Source organism: Anoplolepis gracilipes, chromosome 4, assembly GCF_047496725.1.
Source record: "Anoplolepis gracilipes chromosome 4, ASM4749672v1, whole genome shotgun sequence".
NCBI lineage: Eukaryota > Metazoa > Arthropoda > Insecta > Hymenoptera > Formicidae > Anoplolepis > Anoplolepis gracilipes.
Window position 1 is genome coordinate 13,801,030 of NC_132973.1, and position 24,609 is coordinate 13,825,638.

At 36.6% G+C, this 24,609-nt stretch overlaps 1 protein-coding gene across 4 annotated transcripts in view; it reads left to right on the forward strand.

The window, feature by feature from the left end:
- LOC140665008 (putative receptor-type tyrosine-protein phosphatase mosPTP-1) overlaps nt 1–24,609 on the forward strand; it is a 266,798-nt gene that overhangs the window by 231,491 nt on the left and 10,698 nt on the right. For all 4 annotated transcript variants that reach the window (XM_072890653.1, XM_072890650.1, XM_072890654.1 and 1 more), the window contains 6 exons: nt 2,260–2,441; nt 10,930–11,117; nt 11,235–11,349; nt 22,016–22,225; nt 22,818–23,098; nt 23,314–23,567. In XM_072890653.1, coding sequence (XP_072746754.1) covers nt 2,260–2,441; nt 10,930–11,117; nt 11,235–11,349; nt 22,016–22,225; nt 22,818–23,098; nt 23,314–23,567 — 1,230 coding nt within the window. The remainder of the gene's footprint in view (nt 1–2,259; nt 2,442–10,929; nt 11,118–11,234; nt 11,350–22,015; nt 22,226–22,817; nt 23,099–23,313; nt 23,568–24,609) is intronic.

The window sequence follows — 24,609 nt, forward strand, 5'->3', positions numbered from 1 at the left end:
CTCGAGACGTTCGGGCGACTGCCACGAGACGCACGTATTAGATAACTATCGATAGACCAACGTTGGACGACGTACGTCGATTACAAATATCGATATATGCGATAATCGTATGAGTTAATTACTCCATTGGGACGATCGCCTGTTGCTGGATTCGATCGAACTTCTTTGTAGATAATTTCCTACGAAGAATTATGACGCGAGAAATATCAGAATAGCAATGTGAAATTCTTTAATTCTATTAATTTTCGCAACAAAATTTCTTTAAAAAAATCAACATTTTTCAAAAATATTATTGAAATTAGTAATATTGTGGAAATAATTATAAGTAACGGGAAAAAGTTGGAACACATTCGAACCTCCCTATTCGACTTTCGTATGAAAAGTCACGACGCGATAAATATTGAAATATCAATACACAATTTTTTTTTTCATTTTGTAACGAAATTTTCTTAGAAAATGAGAGGTTACAATTTATTACAATATTATTGACATTAATATCATTGAGATAAATTATAGGAAAAGATAAAAACAACATACGAGTTTCGAGCCGTTCGATATTTCCGTATGATGAGTTACGACACGAGAAACGCCGAACTAGCGATCTAAAATTCTCGATCGTTTAACCTTGCGACAAAATTTTTCTAGAGAGAGGCAATATTTTATTACGATATCATTTACATGATTATCGTTGAAATAAATTACAATAAAATGATATGAGATATTAAAATGAAAAATTGTACACCTAAATTGAATTTAGGGATACTGTTTTGTTTTAGGCAAAACACGGTAAAAAAACATGAAAATAGTAATGCACAATTTGATCACATGAGTGTTCAATTTTTTGTGCTGCGATATGACATAAAATTTCCGAGCGATCTTCTCTTTTATGTGTAAATTCTAAAAGTGATCCTAAAAATTGTATATTACTGGTAAATTTTAAACTCGTTTTTATTCGATAATTGTAGAAAATGTGAAAAGAAATTTATTGATATTTATATTATAAATAAATAAATATATATACATATACATATATTATTCATACAATATATTTGATTCGTCGAAAATTCCGGAAAAACTGAAATCTTATTTATTTTATATCTTTATTTTAATCTTTATTAGACTATTTGTATAAAATACTAACTATGTAACTATATTATTACGTAGGTATAAAACAGTCTGAAAATAGACATAGTCGATATTTTTTCACCGTCATTTTTAGAATCGTCTACTATTCATGCTTAATGATTTATTACAATACAAAATTGCATATTAAGAGCATACACGCTGCGTTAGCGAGAATTATGTATTTGCAATTTAAATATCTTCCATAAGAGAAGTTCTTCACCGTGTCATATAGAATATTCTAACCAGCATTATCCTCCGAAATATTTTCTTAATGCAGTTTTGGAGTTTCGTTCAACTATACGAAAGAAGCGAAACAAGCGTAGATATATATAATCATATTCAGCTACTAGAAATTATACAAACTTCGACTAAAAAAATATATAAAAAGAAAGAAAATTGAGCATATTCTTTAAATAATAATAACAGATAACAAACAGATGGATTATTTTGCATGCGAGATAAAGATATGTTTGTAAAAATTTTTGTAATTATTTGTACACTGTAAAAAATTGTGCGTCTATATATTAAAATTTTCTTGCATTACCACGTTTTGATTACTACTTCAATGTAAAATTAACATACAGCTGATGTGTTGTTATTTTTATAACAGTTTCATGTGTTACATTTATGTTAATTTCATAACTTAACACTTTGTGTATGTCTTTTAGAAATGGAATATTATATTGAGTGCTTTTATAATCCATCATTAATAATCAATATGTTTCAAAATCAATTTAACATTCTAAGAAAAGTTAAAATAAATTTTCGAGTAATCATGAACTTTAAAATATTCTATCAAAGTTATTGTAACTAGTCTTTTATGTAGTTTTTAATTAATTTGTATGATATTTTTACATCACACTTAAAGTCACAATAACAAAAATAAATGTAAAGTTTTGTATCAATCACTTAACATTTCTAATTTGTCAACAAGTAACACACAATAAATGAGTTAATTTTAACTTAAAATTTAGAGTGGACTTTCTGGGACATGCAAAAAAATGTTGAAATTAACATTTTATTTTTTATTATGTATATTAAGGTTCAACGAGACGATGTCGTGCGTGACTAAATAGCACGACGACAGATAATTGAAGTACAAATTTCATAACGCACCGTACTTGTTGTTTTCAGGATCGACGAAAATGGTCCGTGGAACGCAACGAAGGAGATCATAACGCCACACAACGATACGTTCTATACCGTCGAGAACTTGAGGCCATTCACGGTGTACAGCTTCCGAGTGGCGGCGATAAATGCTCTAGGACGTAGCAAACCCAGTCAAGCGTCCTACTATATGGTGACCCTTCGTGAAAGTAAGTTCCTGCGATTTTAATTTTTTTTTTTTTTTCTGTTCTTTTTCTTTTCTAGTTCTTTCGTTTTTATTGAATAGTCCGATCGATTCCGAGCGCTTTTATCAGTCGTTATTTTAAATGTAGATATGCATCTACATTTAGGTGAATTGTTACAATATTCTTCCTCAAAGAAAAATTAGAAATAAAAGAGTAACAGATATAATATTATAGTTTTTAAAAGAATTGTTTACGTATTCCATAATATATATTTAATCATATAATAATATACATGTATATTTAATACAATTAATTATACCCTAGAGGGTCTTTATTTAAACGAGATGTATAAAGTATATTTGATATTGTGTGCAGTTTCGATAAAACAGTATAAATATATTTATACAATTTAATTAATTTAAATATTTATATAAATTATTACATATTTAATAAAAATATTAATTTAACAATAATATGCAAATAATACACACATATATATATATATATATATATATATATATATATATGTATATAATATTATACATTAATATGTGCCATGAATAATATAACACGCTTATGAAAATTATATAATAATAGGCATTTTTTTTTTCTCTACTTTTTTGATGAATCGAAAATTTGAGGTAACTTGTTCATTTCAAATTGCCAAATTGTTAGGAACATTTACACAAATGAATACTAATATACTATACACTATATACTGTAGAATCTGATTCTAAATGAATCATCATTTATACGAAACACTCCTGTACTTGCGTCGTAGTAAAGTTCTCCGATGGAGATCAATATCGGCTTTAGGATGTCGTCTCGTCGCGTACATCTGCGCTTCAAGCCGATTCAATCGTCCAAATTACATCTCCCGTGGGCTATCAAAACGAAGTTTGTCGACCACGACGACGCGCCCGAGAGGCGTCATGCTAAATTAAATGGTTGACACCCTCCGGTCGTTAGCACACTCGGGAGGGCACAAAGCGTTTGACGGCGACGAGGTGAGGAAGAAAGTGACGAATGAAAGTCCGGAAGGGAAGGAAAGTCCGCGAGTACAGGAAAAATAGAAACGGTGGGAGAGGGAGGAACGTGAGAAGGGAAGGGGGAGAAAGAGTGGCGTTAAGAGAGCGCGGCGCGGCCAGTTCTTGGCATCCGGGCAGACGTGAAGAACCGCTCAGGGCGGCTAACTAAAGAGGCGCTAATTGCAGTCGGCAGCCAGGAGTGCGCAAGCAGGCTCGAGTCAAGCCTATTCTTTCTCTTTTGTCTCCTAATTTGCTTTCCTCCCCTCCCCCTACTCTCTACTCTCTACTCTCCTCCTATTTTATTTCACTCTGTCTTTTTTTTCCATTCCTTTCTCTCTCTCTCTCTCTCTCTCTCTCTCTCTCTCTCTCTCTCTCTCGCTACATTTCCGCGTTCCTTCTTTCGTTGGACGTCGACGACGCTTCCTCCGTTATAAAATAGGTTGAGCGCGCGCCTTGGTGCGCAAGGCGAGCCCTGTAAATTCCGTTGAGCTCGCCCGCGCGTCACAGTATAACGTATAGCCATATATATACGTGCCACGGACGACAAAGTTTGCGCGCGAAACCATCCTCCTCTCCATGCTCTCCACCCTTTTCGACCTGAATTCCCGTGCGTCCTGATCGCAAGCCCAATTACCGCGTTACTCGTGCGCGTGTGCGCGAAGGACCGAGACTCGCGGTCCAACCGGAATTAGATAGCTCGTGGAATGTAACCATCGTAAATGGAATCCGGATTCACTCTTTTCTTTTTTTTTTTCACGGATGCATAAATGCGTGCATGGAGATTGAATTCGAGTCTCTTACAGCTCTCTGTTCATTTTTTTCCCTTTGATATCCACATGGCGCATTTCAGTTCTTTGCATTGATTGTTCCGTTAAGTACTCACGAAACGTTGAAGGGAAAATTGTAGAAAAATAGTTGAAATAAGTATAACATTTGATATAATTGATATTCGATATTTAATGATTTCATAATTAGATGTAACTTTCTAACGACTTATAATTTATTGATATATATGTCCAAAATTGATATCCAGTCGATTATTAAGATGTTGATTAAGATGATACATACACATTTTTTGCGCATTCACATGTACACTCGTGCGCACACAACATATGTATCTATATCTATATCTTTTAATATTTATTTTATATATTAATTTATGTGCTTTTATAATGAAAATACATTATATTACATTATTAACCACGTAATACTAGCATCAATATTCTGCTAATTAAGTTTTAAATTAAATATATCGATTGTTGGGATATTTTGAATTTACCCTTGAATTTAACAATTTGCAAAACTTCATCTGTCATTATGTATATTCTCGTGTTGCAATTATCTTATAATTAATATTATTTAAATGTTAAATGTATCGGGACTGAAATCTTTTTGCCCGTAAAAATCATCGTATTGTTTCTGCATTTTTTGTAACAGATCATGTAACAAGATTTATTTTACATACTCGCCTTCGAGATGTCTCGGGTCAAAAATTGGAATACGGTATCACATTATTTCGAAAAATTAGCGGAGCTTATTCGAAAGCAACGCGATTAAATGCACATGTAGGCGCGGCGATAGCGAACAGATTGATTTTATCGCGTGAGGTAGAAATAATTATACGAGACACACCCGCATTACCCGAACCGGATTTCGCATATCATCGTCATGCGGAAATGCGAGCGCGTACGCGCATGTTTAAATAATTAATTTAAATACCATCGAACGACGTCATCGGCCAATGTGTCATCGACCGGGAGAAAAACTCGGCAGCAATGTTATCCACCCGTCGTCGGGTGAGAATCCTAGCGCGTTTGGTACTTTTTTTGTAATTTCCCGTCGCAATGTCGCAATATCGGATGATCCGATCAGCTGTACGTCCAGAATTAGCGATTTCATAGTTTCACGATAAAATCGATGTAACGAGGTTTTTTTACATGATCCTCATACGGACGTTTTCTCACGAGAGTTTAGATTTCACAGCTATCACAACAATCAGTTCTTATGTATCACCATTCTTTATGAATATACATATATACATATATATATATATATATATATATATATATATATATATATATATATATGCAGGATGTCCAGTAATTGTTAAAAAACCTGTTAATGGCAGATTCTTGAGATCATTTGGAGTCGATTTTTCCTCAGCGAAAATATCGACACACGTCATTATTTTTTTGCAAGTTTCCAATTTTTATCATTATATATCTTTGTAATTAAGCATTAAATTAAAATTCTATTAGAGTAAACTCTATCTGAAATTAACTGAAGAATGTAGTTTCGGTAATTTTTTAACTTCAAAAAGTTTAGTTTGCGAAAAGCGGCTTTTTTTCAATCGCTTGTAACTCGAAATTATTGATGCTTCGACATTTTTGCTGAGGAAAAATCGTCTTTAAATGATCTCAAGAATCTGCCATTAACAGGTTTTTCACCAATTACCGTACACCCTGTGTATATATATATATATATTGGAAATATAATATTGCTGAACACTCTTTCTATTTTTTTTTTTTTTACGTAAACTTTTAGCGCGGTTGTTAAGTAACACGATACACAGGGCGAAATTTTACGTGTTAAAAAAGAAAACAAACTTTTTTTCCACGGCATATAAAGCGCGATCGAAAAACGATACATTCGTCGTGCGACGCAGGCTGCTGGTTCAGAATGCACACGGATGAAATGCAGTCGCGAATATATTTGCGTTGCCGATGCAGCCGAATATCGTATGTACTCGAAATCGACGCAGCGGCGCAGCACATTCACGAAGAAAAGGAGTAGATGTGCAACATTCGAACACTATATTTCTATTCCTTATGTCACTTACGATTTCTCAAGAAAGAATCGAGAAGGAATGTATACACAAGAAAGAGAGCGTGAATTATTTTCGCTACGTTCGTAATCATTCGTAGAATGGCGGAATAAATTCAATTTTTTTTTACTTCCGTCTTTGTTTATCGTTCGCATATATCTCGTGGAGCACATCCATTTTTAATTATACGACTGACCCATTATCGATTCCAACACTGGGAAAAACACTGTCGAAGTGTTTACTGAAAAAAAAAAAAAAAAAAAAAAAAAAAAATAATTTCTTTTCCGGTCGGCCGATGCGATGCACGCGATTCGTTTCGATTCGGGAGCGCGTACCAACGGAATGCGACAGTCGATATGCCCGCATCGACATCAACGATCGTACGAGTGGCGAGTAATGCGTCAATATTGACAGGACGCGCAGACAGGTTACGTTGCGCGCGTTTCGCAGGTCGCACGGTCGGCGGGTTTCTCGTTCGACGGACGGACGGATGAACCGGTGCACCGGGGAACCCGTCGCGCATTGGTTTATGCTACCGGATTCTAATTCGTGATTCTAATTCGTGGGTATCGGTGCGGTAGGCCGGCCAGTGTAGGTAGGTCGGTGGTAGTGCTCCGATGTGGCAACGGCACGAGAATTCACGATGGCTCAAATGAAACCTCGCTCTCCCTCACCCTCTCTCTCTTTCTCTCTCTCTCTCTTCCCCTCTGCACCCCGTGGATCAATAGGACACGGACCGACGAAACTTCTCCACTACCACTTTACTCCCACGGCCCGGTCTCCTCAATACATACATATGGTCTACACATATACATATTTATAATATATATTACATATATACACACATATATATAATTATATATGTGTGTGTACGATACCGTTATACATTCACACATAGACAAAAATATATATATATATACATACGATTCTCGCGCCCATTTGCGGACCTCGTTCGCTCTCGCCATAAATATACAGCGCAACCGAGCTACCAATTAGCCATCGGGACACCCGTCGGCACTGCGTCGTTTCGCCTAAGTTCATTCGCGCCGAGTCAAACTGAAAATTGCAGGAAGTCAGCCAGGAGACCGCGCTTTTTTTTTCCATACACTCTCAGTGTCGACGCAAAAGAGCCACGTCTCTTCGAGAGAATCCGCGGGATAATCCATAATCGCGGTGAGACTCCACTTCCGAACTTGATGTTTGCTTTTAAAAATTATAATGACTTACGAAACTTATGAAACATTGTGTGTTTCAAAAAGTGCAAAAAAATTACTTTTAGAAATGTTATATTTTAAAAATATATTTTTGTTTTCTTCTCTAATAATGTAAAAATCGTGAAAATTTGTTTTTACGTACCTACTGTCTTTTTTCTCTTTTCTTCATGCCATTAAAAATTTTCTATAACATTTCTGAAACATTTCATCAGCTTAGTTGAATAACTGTAGGTGAAAAATAATTCATAAATTTCTCTCGCACGGTTATGAAAAAGCATCAACTATTTTCTAAATTTCTAATTTTGTAAGAATTTTAATATCAAACAATGATACATCGTGGCTGATATCGATTGCATTCGCTTGAGAAGATTACTCAGTGACCACGCTGTTAATTCGGTATATCGGGCAAGTTGAGCAGATTAACAACCGCTTGTAATAACAACGATAAATGAGGAACTCAAGGTTTAATCGTCGATTGGTTCAGCCGAGGAATTTGCTCATCGATTAGATATGCATCTCGCGCACTCGGTATAATTAATTTCTAGGATAAATTGAGAGCAAGAGAGAGAGAGAAGTTTCTCTCTTTCGTACGAAAATTTGAATGAAAAAAACGAGATGGAGGGAAAGAAGGAGAGAAAAAGAGGTGACTCGTATTGGTGCTACATCCGCAATGAATCGGAGTTCCAGAGTAAGTTCATTCGCGAGAATCGTCTCGAGAATCAGGAAGGAGAGGTAGCTTCTGCCTGTTGTGTGTGTGAACTATTTTCGATTCCGACGGGGTTGATAAAGTAGTGGAGGGACTCGGTGGATGCAATAAAGACGCCTTTCCGCGAGTCACGTTTCGACGTAGCGATGGAAGCCAAGGAATCTCTATAGTACAGTGTGACCGAAGTAATTTATTTTCTGCCCTGATATTACATAAACGACAATACTTTGTCCCGCCTTGGTTAAATGCTGAATTATTTGAGGGTCTCGATTCAGGCTCGCGAATCTTGATTATACTCGATAAAATGTGTTTGTATTCAATTTTTATACTTATATTTGTATACATTTTTAATTAAACAATACAAACAAAGTTGTTTTATATATGAAAATTAGAAGAAAAATAACGTACCGTTTTTGCATTTTATAATAATTAAAACTTAATTAAAGCTATACACGTACTTTATGTAAAGCATTTTCAATTTCGAATCTAGTTACGTAATTTCTCATGATAAACTATGTTATAATGTGTTTACGTACTTATGACCCTGTTATATACGATTGGTTTCAAGAACAATATTAGCGATATGTTTACGCGAACGGTTTGTCACGATTAAACGTTTCAGCGTTTACGGCAAAATTGGTACTTCGATAATATATCATGGAGGTATAAAACCGGCGTTATCGTCATAAACGTGCCGACGAGGTAATAATAAGTTAACGCAGATTTAGAACCAGTAAAAAGTGCAGCTCGCATTTATCCTGGAGTTAAATTGCCTCGACAAAAGTAGAGAACAGAGAGCGAATTAAGAGAGACTTATATCACTTATTATTCTGCTAATTTGATTTTCGACTTATCACTTATATGTAACAAATTATAAATCTTTATTGTCAGTCACTATTACGTACATAATTATGTAACACAGCTATATCGTTGGTATTTGCAAAGGATCAATTATTATTTCTTCTTTCTATTTCAACAGAATTGTAGAAATAATTATACAAATATAATACTAGTAACACTTCTTTTCTTTGAATCATAAATCATCAGTTGTCTTCTTTGTTTAATTCTGAAACATAAATGTCGATCGTTTCTACAACTAGTAATTAATCATTAATAAATTAAATTAATATCAGGCGAAGCACTTTACTTTTTAGCGGAATCGACTTTCTGCAATTAACGCCTCGTAATCATACAATTAACTCTTCCGTCGACATTATAACACGACGGATAGATGGGAACGGTCGGGCTAACTGACACACAACGCGCATTAAATGTCCCGGTATTATTTCTGCGACAATTTCTCACTCTCGGCCCGAGTCAGCTGACGTGCCGACGCGATATCGCGGCCGCGACAGCGCACGACGAGAGCGGGCGTTTCAGAAGTGACGCAGGGATGCTAATTATTTCGAACGTGCTTCTGTGACGGGGACAACGAGCTCGCCCTGGCCTGCCCTTTGCGCGCGATAAGGCAACCCGAAAACAAATTACGCGGACTTTAAAATTATTATCCGACCATTTTTTAGCGTCCTCTACGTGCGCGCCTGTACCGTGCGACGATAACCTCGCATGCAGATTGAGTAGCCGTTCTGCTTCTCCAAAATGTATCGTACAAGAAGGAAAGGGTACTCGACGAGTACCATTCGTAAAATTTATATACGTTATGTACGTTCCGATCGTTTCGTCAAGATTTATGCTTGCCACAATAATGACGCGGAAAGGTATTACTAGTCGCGTATCGATTGCGATATCGATACGCAGATTCAAATGTGGTTTACACAAACGTGAATTAAAAATGCCCAAAAAACAATTCCATAGAGATCAATAAGCGATATGTGTGCACGTAAAAGCGATCGCGTATGTGTAAAGATATGTTGTTAACATAGATTGGATGATTTCGATGAAAATGTATATTTTCGATATTGGAACTAAAATACATTCACGTGTGCGCGCGAAACACAATAGCACGTATATCCGCAAAAATTTTATGTGATATCCTTCCATATATACAATGCGTATATATATATATATATATATATATATATATATATATATATATATATATATATATGTGCACATATATATATATATTTATGTTGAAACTTGAAATTTCCGAGAGAAGAGCTCGCCAGTTTGAAAATTTATATTCATGATTGCCAGTTAAATATTACCTTTTAATTTTTCTCTGCATTTGCGTCCGCCGGTTACGTACTTATTCACATATATATTTGATGATTCTACGCAATCACAACTATCGATTTCCGGCCATATTTCCCCGCGCGTTTCGCGGTAACTTTAAATATTATTTTTACGGTATGTCATACTGCCGCACGTTGTTCTTCGAATCGATTTTTTTTTTTTTCATAAACTGATGGATATCTGTAGTGTGTATATATATATATATATATATATATATATGCGTTTTGTTTAAATATTCTCTCTTTCGACGAGAGAATCGCGATTTTCATCGGGATTTCCTGAAGCGATAACAATCTATCTTCTTTTCTCACAGAATATACGACATATTCGAGATATATTTGGATAAACCGTTCGCTAAATACTTTTGTAAAAATTTCTATGCGTTCTATATGTAACGATATTTATAATATAAATATGATATTTTTGCGAGCGCGCAATGTGCTTTTTCAGGATTAAATTTTTTTTTATATTTATTTTTAGAATTGTGCTTTTTTTTATTCAAGATTGAAAAAATTTACACAATATATATTTGCATTGTTTGCAGTACCGGAAGGAAAACCGACCATCACGGCGGCTCATAATACTTCAGCGACGTCTATTTATCTGGCATGGAAACCGCCGAGTCGTGATACCATACACGGCGAGTTCCTTGGATATCGCATCGGATACCGACGACGTGAGAAAGCAGATGAAGAAATGAAGAACATTTACATTCGCGATCCTGCCGTTGACGTAAGTCGCTAAACATTTTTTTTTTTTTATTCTTTATTAATCAATGCGCCATCATTGTTAAAAAGGAAGAATAAAAAAACGACGATTGTGTACGTATTTTTTGTTTTTGTCTTTCAGAATCACAGTATTCATAATCTGGATACCTTCACGCAGTATCTAGTTTCGCTGCAAGTCTTCAATCCCGAGGGTCACGGACCGGCCTCGACCGTAACCGTGATGACCGACGAAGGCGGTAAGTACGAGAAAGAGAAAAATTATTTCATACTTTTGATTTGGTACGATATTAAAATATAAAATTGAGAGAATAAAATAAAGTTGATACATTTGCGAGTACACAATGACAGATAAAAAGTATTGCATGTATCCAAGTACGGTAAAACAGAATACGATATCGTTCGTGATACGTTATTCGTGGAAAGCTAGCTTAGCTGCAGCTGCAAGACAAGAGTTGCCTACGTTAGGCAAATATTTCCTTATGCAAAACTGCATTACAATTATATGTAATAATTATTAAACAAAGATTTGCATTCTTCTCGATAAAAGTTAGATTGGCATTCTTTGTTATTGCATTGCGATAATTTGAATTCATAATTATGAGTATATATATTTATCGAAATACTTATTATATATTATTTATTATTTATTATTAAAGTAGTATATAATAAAGCTTTCGAAAAATTTTTCAAGAAAGGATACAAAATTATAAACTATTTAATAAAACTTATTCTTGAATAAGTATAATACTTGCTTATTGCTAACTCATTTAAAACACATTACGATAATGTATACGAATCTATATTGATGATTCATCATTATCGTCATTATATTCTGAATCATTACGGTTCTGCGCATCTACCGCCAACAACTTTCTAGCTGCACTGCCGTCGCACTCTTGTATACGGTAGAAATTCATTGTCGCTGAGTGCTTCGTTTTGAAGGGGAGTCTAGTGTTCTCATAGCCGTACCTAGAAAGTCTTGATCCCTCATACATCTGTGTTGTGAATATTTGACACTTAAAAATTTTCGAATCGTAGAAATATTCCTCAATAATTCAATATATGAAAGATTAATATGAGGAAACTTTATACTCTATAAATTTCTAAGAATTCTATACGAATTTTTCCTTCCTAATTTTGTTGAAAAGAAATAGAGAGAAGAGAGGGAGAAAGGAAAGCAAGAGATAAATAGAGAAAGAGACAATTGATTTAAGAGAGAGGTTACCACTCGTGCAAGAGAGACGAATGAACGGTCACGAGAAGAGGGGCTCGTGATAATCGTGGCGACCGAGCGACAGAGGAAGCCGACTATAGAGGAAGAGAAAGAGAGACAGAAAGACAGAGAGAGAGAGAGAGAGAGACAAAGAGAGAAGAAACAGGCGAAAGGAAGAGAGAGGAAGAGAGAAAGCGGCAGCAGCTGCTAGCGGCGTTTCGGTCGGCGCCGCGCCTGGTCGACGATCGATTTTCCCCGATTTTTCAGCACGAGAGAGAGAGAGAGAGAGAGAGAAGCTCGTCCGCTCGAGTCGGCCGCGGCGAGCACGCTGCATCGCGCGTCAGCCGGTCCTCGTCGTCGTCATCGTCGTCGTCGCCGTCGTCGTCGTTACCATCGTTGCCGTTGCCACAATCGTCATCCGGAAGAAGGCGACGACACGCGGACGTTTGCGTCGCGAGCGAGCACGTGTATCTTGATTCCTCGACCTCGCGTGTCAAGTTGTCAAGCGCACGCGGACCGCGTGCGTAAAATCGGAGTGGCAGGGGCGAGAGTGTGTTTTTGTTTTTTTTTTTTTTTTTTCACGTGTGCGCGTGATTCGACATCCGCTCGCGTATGTGCAAAGTCTACGGAGCGTTTTGCACGCTCTTACCGGATGTACAGAGGGATCCCGGCAACGATGTATGAACACGGGCCGAAGCTGCCGCGGCTTGAACGAGCGTGAAACCGCGCACGCTCGCTCGCTTGCACATACTCGAAGTGCGTGAGTACAAGCGAGTGAGTGAGTGCGAGCGGGCGGTGCAGTGCGAGTGTGCGCGTGTAGCCGTCCGCATGCACGCGTCCGCATCCGCGGACTGCGCGCAGTGACAGTACGCGTTCCCGGTGTGAGTGTGCTCCGCCTGTGCAGAATAATCGCGCGGAATAATCGCCTCGTGCGGGCGGGTGTTTCCCGTCGATTGCGGTTAGTGCGGTTTGCATCGCGGAATTGCCGAATACGACAAGGAAAAAATATCGCAACCGAGCGATCCTGTCTGGACAATCATCTCGCAAAAGAGATATATATATATATACATGTATTTATACACATATATACATACATATATATATATATATATATATATATATATATAGATAGAAAGAAAGAGTGAGAGAGGGAGAGGAAAGAGAGAGAGAGAGACAGAGAGAGGTCTCGCCGAGATGGCGGCGGACCGTCGATTCCGACGACGCCTCCTCCGGGTCGCTGGTGACGCCTAGTTCGAGAAATAGAAATATATCGTAGACAAAAGATCCATCGTTTGCCTGGACAAAAGATTCTTTGTTCGGATTGTGCTAACCGTCACAAATCGCTTTTCGTTTTCAATGCTCCGCAATCGGATTTCGGACGATGAGTAGTAACGACGAGGTCGAGGGGTCGATATGACGCGAGCGAGATTTGCACGACGAGCAGTGCCAAAATGACGCTTTAGTGGCGCATCCGAAATATCCTTAATATTCTCTGACTAGAGTCTACTAATGTCGCGCAAGTTTTTTTTTTTTTTTTTTTTTTTACTGACTTATTTCGATTATTTCTACAGTTTATCTCGGTTCGAGTGGTTAAAAAAATCTATGTGACACCATGTGCTCTCCATTGTGTTTTGACGAAAATTCTCTACAAAGCTTTCTGTATCCTCGTATAACGTTTAGAGATGTGTGTTTAAAATGTAAATAAAAGAAAGAAAAAGTTAATAATTGATTGACGTTCTCATGGAACGTGGAAAGTGTGACTCGTATTTATCGCAAAGAAAAATAATACTCGCCAAGTTCTCTCTCGTGTTTTCTTTCTCGACTTTTTAGTGTGGCAATATAATGCGAATCATCATCATTATAAATACGTTTAGCAAATTATTATTTCGATTATCAAAAAGGCACTAATCAATTTCGATGACGGATAAGTGTTCTAAAAAGGAGGAATAAATCGCAATTTTTCTTTGTCATTTAACATTCGATTTTTTATATTTGATGCAAAAGAAAAATTTCTAGTGTAACTATCATTTTCATTACAATGAACATCAATGAGTCACGACGACAGACACATGACATTTGGCTCATATTTTCCTCATACTCTATAAAAGGAAAAACAGGCAATTAATATAATATTATTGAGTCACTTCGATTAATAAGGTGCGTCCATAAATTTAAATGTCATATTTTTCAATATTTTTCTCGTGCTCCGTTTATATTTGATACAAGAAAGTATGAGCGGAAATTATCATTATTACGAGAATAATTTTGCGAGATTACTAAAATGAGTGAAAATCAATAAAATCTATCCAGCCAAAACAAGCGCCATTGAATAATAAAACTATTACTGCAACAGAGGGAGATTCTAATCATGAGAGAAGGTAATCGATAAACTATCCGGAGCGGACCGGGAGTGTCGTGTTGTGAATAATAAAAAAACCGGCGACTCCTTTATTTCCGTTTCTATTCCAACACGAGGAGAAATAGCGATTTCGTCGGTGCGGCGACGCGACGTTGAAGGATTCGTCGTCGTATGCGAGTTCGATCGGTGAAACTCGGTGCATCCGCCGCGCGGCCGCGTGGAAACGCGAGCGGGGAAAGGAGAGGGGGGGGGGAGGAGAGAGAAGCGAGGACGGATCGTCGTCGTTTAGGGTCGACGACGGTGGCAACGCACGCTCCGGTGCTTCTCTCGAGCAAAAATCTCACGATTGAGGTCGATCCATTCCGCGCTGCCATGCCGTTTCTCGGACCGTTCCAATTTGGACGAGCGATGCTTGGCGTTTCCTCATGAATGGTCCTCGCGAGTTCATCGGTTCATATCTCCGCGAGCAATATATATCTTTCGATCGTCTCTCTTTCTCTCCTTTTACTCATACGCGATCGCAGGCGTAAAAAAGATCGCGCTGCCTCTCGAAGCTTATGTTGCGTTTGTTTCTTTTTTCTTATAATTATTAGGCGAAGACGAGATATTATATTAAAGAGACTTTGTTACGCGAATGAGCTTTTGCTCCTTTGTGTCGCTCGACCGTTTTCTCCGAGCGAGTAATTTTTGACAGTGAATTGTTGAGAGGTGTTTTTGTTTCGTGCACAAAAATGAGTCTCTCGCGAAATGGGGCGCGGTCTCGTTACTCTCGTTTGAATGATTGCACTCAGGATTCCATCTCATTGTGAAATAAAAACTCGAGCCAGCGTAGGATTGACGTGGGAATCCTCATGGATTAGCCTCATCCGCTTTTGCATCTATCTTTGTTGTAAAAGGGCTCAAATTGTTGGGATTATTTTATAAATTTCAAACACGATAATTTCAATTGCGAATGCAACGAATATTATACTTTATATAATTAGGATTTTTAAGCATAATATACCAAATGTGCATATTTTATGGTTTTTATCACATAAAGGGAGCTTCAGTGAAATCATTATTATTCCTTTATAAATTAATTGTGCATACACTTTAAATGTGATCTTTAAATGTGATCACGTGTACAATTCTTCTTTATTAAATATTCTTTTATTAAAGTTTATATTGCCGCGAAATAACACGAGTAACATTACCACGAAGTTCTAGCAATTATTTATCTATCTCGTACAAATTAAAGAATAAATGGAATATGAAACTGGAACGCTCTCTCACTCTCTCTTTTTCTATTTCTCTTTTTCTCCATTGTTAAGGAAGCGCCATTGTTATTGGCCGTCCTGTAATTTGCTTCTTTATCCGTTTAACCCGGTGTTCAAGCTAACTCAGTTTCTCCTGCGACTGACGTTTAATTGTTCGCGCTGCATTGGGAAAATTTACTCTCGTGTCATTTTCGAAAGTACCGTCTTTCATTCTCTTTTCGCTGAAATTTAAAGTAATATACGGGCGTTGAAAAAATACATGTATATAAACTTTGACCGTCGTTGTCTTTATAAATTAAAAATTGATTTGCAATTTACACACAAAACACGCATAATTTTGAAAAGGTTTCTTTATCGCAAATTGATTTCTGCACAAATAGGCGGTATAGATAACAACTTTTTATTTGTTCACGTAAGCTTCATGTTAACTTGTCTAAAGAAATAATCGATATCAAAGAATTCTGTTTCAGTATGATTTAGCAATATAAAATATTATTACCTAATTTGAGACATACAGTAGATATATTTCTATTATTTATGTATTTCTACTTTTATCACTGCATCTTTTTATTTTCTCTAAATGATAGATCGAATGACAGAGCGCGACATATCGATATTGATGCGGTATCGTGTATCATCGTTATTTATTGACGCTACAGCACTATATTCCCCTAGTCTGTATCCACTAAAAATGTAGGGGGAGATCAATCCACGTTCCAAGGGGGTCCGAATAATCCGCTGCCGTTCTGACACGATCGTGCGTGATTGGTCGATGACGAATATTCGGGGACGCGATCACGAGACGGTTCACGATAACGATGACAATAATATTTCAGTTATTGTTTAATAATTTTTCTTCTCAAGAATTATTAAAACGATTCTTGTAACCAATCGCGATAGTTTAGAAATTTAGAAAACTGTTTACACATTACAGGATATGTCACATATTTTATCGGAATTAATTTAAAAACTTAATGCTTCTGATTTCGATTCAAGTTTTTCTAAATCAAGTAAACAATTGTATTTTTTTTTATCTCATGGACTTGTTTCACAGATAGCGATTTCCGTTCTTTCGTAAGTGACGCTCGATCGATTCGCGAAGAGTTCACGACGGGTTCATTTGATGTTAAATTATTTGTCTCTCAACAGGAAATATAATCGCTGGTAAATACAGTGTCATATAGCTGTCGCAACACGTGCGACGAAAAGTTGATTCATCGTTTGAGATAACTCGAGAATTTACGCGCGAGCAAAATGTGACAGTGACAATGGACCGGCTGGTGAATAAATGCGTTATGCGTTCTACTTGGACTATCGTGACGACGAAAAGACGTTGCTATAATAATTGAACGAATACGCGCCGCGAGAAGAGCGCGCGAGTGTTCCTCGGCGAGGATGGGCGAATTTGTGAAATAACGGGTGTAGCAAGAGAAAAAGAGAGAGAGAGAGAGACGTACGCAACGCACGCACGCGGCGTTTCACACAGCTGCAGCTGCAAAGAGGAAAGAAAAAAAAATGACGTCGTGGGCCAGCGTGGCCAGTGCCGCTCAACTGGCAGCCTCGCTAGCCCTGATCCTGAGATTCCTCATCGTCACCACTGCGTATCCGATCACCCAGACGACCGACGAGCAGACCTACGAACGTACGACCTACATCGTGCCGCTGTCTTCTATGGAGAATGACAGCGATATTTATCGAGGTAATTTGCGGGGGATACCCGCGTACGACCTACACATCGACGTGAAACCATCACCTACCTGCTTGGAGAAAGCGCGATGGGCGTGTTTAGAATAATAAGATAATAAAAGGACCAAGTGAGAAAATATCCAACGATAATGATATAAATAAAATATAATGCAATAGAGAGGGGAAAAATAAAGAGAAGAGGGAAGGAAGCTTTGATAAGGCAATATCTTGAAGCTGATTATCATTAATGAAATAATTATTTCCGGACGTGCAGAGCAACTTAATATTAATGTTACTATTAATAATATTAAACGATCTAATATTTTACAAACAAGATCATATTACGATTACATGATACACGATGCGATAGTATATCGCATATTTTTTTTTTTTATAAGGTATTTTGAAACAACATATGAAATTATATTATTTATACTCGGCTTATCGGTAAACTCGATCCTTGTTTTAATTGTGAATATTAATTAATTATATTTATCACTTTTTTTCAGTTTTTCTTAAATAATCGATTTAATATGATATAACGAGAAAGTAACATTAAATAAAGTGTGTATGATAGATAGATAATTTTATTTATCAGCATTTATAAGCCAAGAAGAGACTTGGATTGCAAAAAGTCTAAATCACTCATTCTTCCATACCTTTCCTCGATCACATCATACAACATGCCTACTCTCTCTCTCTCTCTTTTGCAACAGTAACATCGATAAATATATATATATATATATATATATATATATATATATATATATATATACATAAATACCTTATCTAAATTTTAATTCCTAAATCTACTCTTATCCTCTCACATTCTCACATAAGCTCTTATTCTTTCTAATTTCTTTTTCCTTCCAAAACCTTTTTAACAATGCACCTTTCTTCATATCTAATTCGTCATTGAAAATTCTTGTTATTCTTCTTTAACGCATTCTTCACCTATTTCATTAAACCATTCTTTCGTCACTATACATTCCGAAACAAAGTGTTCAATCTTATCCCATCTTCTGTTACAAAATTTACACGCTTTACAAGTGATAAGTATCACACCTAACTAATACTTATTATATTCTTCTAGATTACCATCTTAACTTTACCAGAGCTCTTATCTCATCCCCAAACATATACCTATCTAACATTCCCTTCCTTAGAAAGTTGGGCTTTGTGTTCTCCATACCTAAATCTTTATACCTTTTATTGTACTTTGCCTCCCTGAATCTTGCATCTTCTAATTATCTTTGTATGTCACGCTCTCTTTCTCTCAAACTATTTTCAATACCTTCTTCATTATACAACATACCTTCTATTGCCTCTACACTGCATCCTTAAATAAAGTGTGTATGTTATTTAACTCAAATAATATTAATATCAAAACGAAATAAATAGAGGGCTAGAAGAGAGAGAAAGACAATGTCCTTTGATTGTAAATAAAAGAAAATAAAAAAAAAACGCATTTATAAAATTTCATCTTGTGTATAATCAAAGGACATTGTCTTTCTTGCTCCTCTAGTTCTTTATTTATTTCATTAAATTTCTGTATATTTTAATATTAATACTATTGATAATTACAAAAGTAAAAATAAAGTACATCATTTATTTAAACGTTTACGTTTGAAGAAAACGTCGTGTCATGCGTTTAAAGTATACGAGTCAAGTAGGCTGCGGTGAAAATTTCGCCACTTAACATCAATTAAAAGCGTGATTAATTGGGAAAAACAAATGCGCGAGTTTCACTAGGAAATGTCACTCGTCCATTCAAGTATTGCGTTACGCAGCGACTACTTCGTAATCACCTTGCGAGATTGTCCGCTCGTGTAATCGATGCTTAACTCATTTCCCGTTCCGTCTCGATTTCGCAGAAGGCGAAACACATGTAACATTTCGTAAGGTATACAAGGTGATTTTAAAGGACGCGTTCTCATCCGTCTCGTCTTCTCCTTCAATCACGCTCACCTACAATACACACCTATGATTGCGTAAATGTTAAGGCGTACCAACACGTACGCACAAGCGTGCATTGTAGTGTTGTCCGGTTATTTTGTAATTACTGTTGTAATTGCCGCAAGTGCACTGACCCCGTTGTGGGAAAACGATATTTTGTAACATTTTTATTGCACGCAGGATTAGCTTCTACATAAAAGCGTAATAAAATAATGACGAGATTGACCCGTGCGGTTTGTTTCACTTTATACCTACATAAAAGAATGTGCATCTTTAGTTTTTTGCGTAACATATAGACTGATAGACATCGCCATGGCAACGATTACCTACTGACCTTAAGTGTCGTCGTGATATAAAATTATGGAAATACGTTCATCCTCAGAATTTTCAAGAGTAAAAGCGTCGAATATTATCTCTTGCGGAATCCAGACATTCTATTTTTACATCAGAATCCAAGGTCGGTAGCCTAATCCAGACAAATGGAAACACTGTCGAAAAATAACCCTGAAAATCATATATGGTAAAATAAAACAAGACAATTTTAGCGTCTAATAATCTCTATCGACAAAATTTAAAAAATATATTGCCCCTTCTTGTCTGATAGAATGTTAAGATTATCATCTTGAAGATCTGTACTGAATTTCGGTAAATTTTGTAACGTCATCTAAAACATATCAACTATTTAATAAAATCGTTATTCAAACTATTGTATCGAAGAATTCAGATGCAACTGGAAGCGGTGCAAATCGGTATGCAAGCGCGACTGTGGCACTCGAAGCAGGTACCTCGTTTTCTTATCTGCCGTTCCTTTCACTCACCGTGAATCGTTACTCACATTGCCTACCTATCCTAATAAAGGCACTTTCGCCTACTTGACTCTGTACTTGGTTCCTCGGTTCCGCGGAAAAAACGATAATTCTCAGTAAATCTCTCTCCAATCTGCAAAATTCTAAAGTAAGTGCATCATCTTGTGATGTTCGTTTTATTGGCGTGATATCGTCTCTTTATCTTTTTTTTTATCCACTCGTGGAGAGACCAGATTGTTTCTCGACCAGAATTCCTTACAGAATTACAGGCACGATGAGTGCGATTAAAAGCATTTCAGCGATCGCAAATAGTTTTGGCGCGCAGTCCGCTTGTCAAGCTACGCACGACGCCGCGCCGGTGGATCGCAAGATCACGACCTTGCGACCATACGACGGGGCCCGTAATCGTATTCATTTTTCAACCTGATAGTAATACGACTCGGCTCGGCCGTCGTTGTGCGTGCACAGACTCGATATGACATCATCCGCCGCAGCTTGTAAAGCTTGTAAAGGTGTATAGGTCCCCGCTCTCCGAGCAGCCTCGCATTTTATTACACGTCGTTAATTTAACGCGCGAATTCGATAAGGTGCTTTAAATGGAACGCTGCAGAAGATGATAACGGGCACTAAAGGTCACCAAATAGTCGTAAATTATCATTCACGAGAATCATCGAGAAACGGTCTTTCTCGTTGCACGTTGTTGATAAATTAAAAATAAAATAATTTTGCAATCGCGAAACTATTCTTAAATTCTATCCTCTTCTCTAGTCCTACTTTTAATTTAATTCTATTAGGGGGATTTTTGTAATTTGGGAATTTATACATTTTAATTTAATTAGATGTATATATCTCCTTTCGTTTTTATTTTATTTGATATACATTTGACAAGGAACGTTCTTTATTACGCGTCATTTATTTGGAGCGTGTCCGAGCAAGATTACTGTCAATGATTTTACGCAGCTGCGACTAGAATGCAAATCAATCTGCACGTTTTACATCGCACACCGCGCAACGTATGGTAATACCGCGACAGATGCATGAATATTCAATAAATTTGATCTCTCTTATATGAACGCATCGACGGTCGTTTATTCATCCGTATTATTTACTCGAGGAAATAGAGTTTTAGGAAAATGGAAATATAACGTATATCGATATCTGTTGCTCGAAAAAACAATTAAATAACCATATGGGAATGAACCCTGGTATTTGTTACGTATTCCAAACATCCTGAAAGAGAGAGAGAAAGGAAAGCATTGGATCATATTTTATTTCTTATCGACACATAGTAAGGATGGAATAAAAGATCCGATGTCTCTCGCTTCTCTCTTTCTCTCTTCGTTATGTTTCACCTATAACGTGTATCATAGAAAAATTTACGATACATGCAAGTCTATCTCTTTATGTGTATGTAAATAACGTGTATGAAAAGACGTTGTGCTCCGACAATAAGAGGGTGAAATAAAAATTTTAATGAAAAGTCTATACTATTTTTGCACTTATTTTGAAATAAGCTTGAATACACTTTGTCTCAACGCGACATTGCAAATGATGACGAGAATGGAAAGGTCAATATATCAGCTCATTGTAATGCAAAAAACGTCTTTTTTTCTCTGTTTCTTTTAGCTCCAACAAAGCCGGAGAATCTTACCTCCCGGGAAATCACGGGCAACACCATTGAACTCTCGTGGTCGGAACCCGAGAATGCCAACGGTATCATCGTTGGTTATCGCGTTTATTATATGCATTCCAACTATACGGACGTTAAAATGCACATACCCGATAAATCTGCGGACTCAGACGACCCGAATACTAAATTCATCCTGAAGGATCTGAGTGAGTATTTATATATATATAGACGTTGTACGTAAACAATATGTATTGCATGAGAAATATTATTATACGAATAAGACTATTTATTTTAAGCAACGAAAAAAAAATTTAACAAATATCTCAAATGTTCGATCGAAATAAAATTTATCTCTCTATTTTAATGTCTTTATTTTATCGGTCTCTCGGCCTTTTTTAACGCGTCAGATAATGCGAGATTAAGTATGTAATCTTCAGTCGACAACGAATATAGTCGTTACATTAGACGACTAAAGATAGAGGTCGGCGTACTTGGCTCATTGATAAGGAAAGCTCGAGGAATTCTTATCACGCACGCTCTTTTTTTTACATACTCGCGCTATGCAGACGAATGCATCGTTAGATGAACTCATTTTGGCGTTATAATTACACAGGCGAATACTGAAAAAATTATATTTCATCGCATGATAGTAAAGATGCCTCAATGAGATTTGATATATATATATGATGATGATGATGCGACTCGTCACGCGCAAAAAGTAGTCACTTAAGTTTCATTCATGAAGGTTAATTTGCTCGATTACCATTCATAACCGAGCGCCGGGTTCGTCATTTGCAGATCCGAACACGGACTATAAGATTTGGGTGAAGGCTTACACGCGGAAAAACGAAGGCGAACCTTCCGATCAGATTATTCGCAGAACTGATATAACAGGACCAAGCGCACCTTTAATCTTGAATTTGACTTGCCAGTCTCATCAGACCCTCTATATTCAGTGGGCCAGGCCGGTCACTTTTTCGGGCTCCATTGACTACTACTACATCAATTATCGGCCGGAAAATGGAAGGTATTACGAGGAAATTGAACTATCCTCCGAGAAGAATCATCTTGAAAGCGGGGTACGTCTCTCTTTTATAGCTTTAATAATGTTAAATGTATTTTTGCACGCAGATAAAGAGGAGGGAGCGTATAACAATTCATACTATTTATAGAATTTATTAATAAAAGAAACTTTCTCTATTTTTTTTTCTCATCGTATTTTCTCCATTATCCTTCACGTTTAAATAAAAATCACAGTGCATTAGAAAATATTTGCAAATTTATTTTTATGCAGACAACCATACCTAATTTGACGGTGAACACTGTTTACGAGATCGTGGTGCGGGGAGCTACCAAGAGCACAATAAACAGCCGCCTCATTCAAGGCGAGAGCTCAACACCGGCAAAGGTATTGGTCACTCGTGATTGTGACAAGATACCACCCTTGATGCGTCGCAGTAGTAAAGATCTCAGCCCTGGAGTGATCGCCGGGATGGTGTGCGCCTGTTTTGCGGTTATGCTGGCTATTGTAGCCTTCGTAATGTGGAAGTAAGTCAGATTTAATTTTTTAATTCGCAGCGCGTTATCTCGTGGAAACTTTAGCGCGCGCCCACTCGATTATCAAATGATATATTCCCCCGTGTTGATAGTTGTAAGTGCGCATTATTCTAAATACTTTTATTGTAATATAAAAATTTAAACTCCGCTCGGTATCATACGAATTGTTATATATATATAAATTTTTGTAAAGATTTTTTCAAGCACTTTGAGGTAGTTAAAACTGCGACAATGTGACCAGAAACAGAGTAAAAAAAAATAGGACAAGGATTAATATATAGTAATAAATTTATCTGGTTTAATATAAAATACTTAAAATTACAATAAATAATACTACATAGAATAAATAATACAAAACTGTGAAAAAATGAAATGAAATGTCTATACTTTCTCTCGCTACAAACAACGCTACGCTTCAATGTTACAGCTGATCTTGCAAAGTATTAATTCTGACGTTTCACTTCCGCTCCGCGCCGACTAATCTAACACTAAACGACCTATTATTCTTGTTACTTGGGAATTGTAGACCAGACAATCAGTATGTTCGAACACTAACGCACGTCTCAGATCGCGAATCGTATTCGGTGCGAGCAATTAGAAAGTTTCCAACGAACGATGCAGTCACACGCACGCATACTGGTTTTTCCCATTCAAGTTTTTCCGCTGCAATTTATCTTTTTTCAATGTATATGAGCTTTAGATTATGTCTAAAACTTTCTACGATATATGATATTTATTATAAGATTGTATAATTTTATATATAAATTTTAATATTACAAAACTATAATCAACTATAAACTATAGAGAATATTTTTTAAAATTCAATTTAAATAATTACAAGTTTATTTCCATCAATTTTTTATATAATTACTAAAATTATATCACAATATTCATAAGATTATTCGAGCATGCATATCGAAGTGGCTTATTAATCTTTTATAATCTTATAGGAGACTGAAATAATTTTGAAACTGGCGATAATGTATCCGTGTATTAGGGATTTATCGGGCGCAATTTATGAGATACTCTGTAT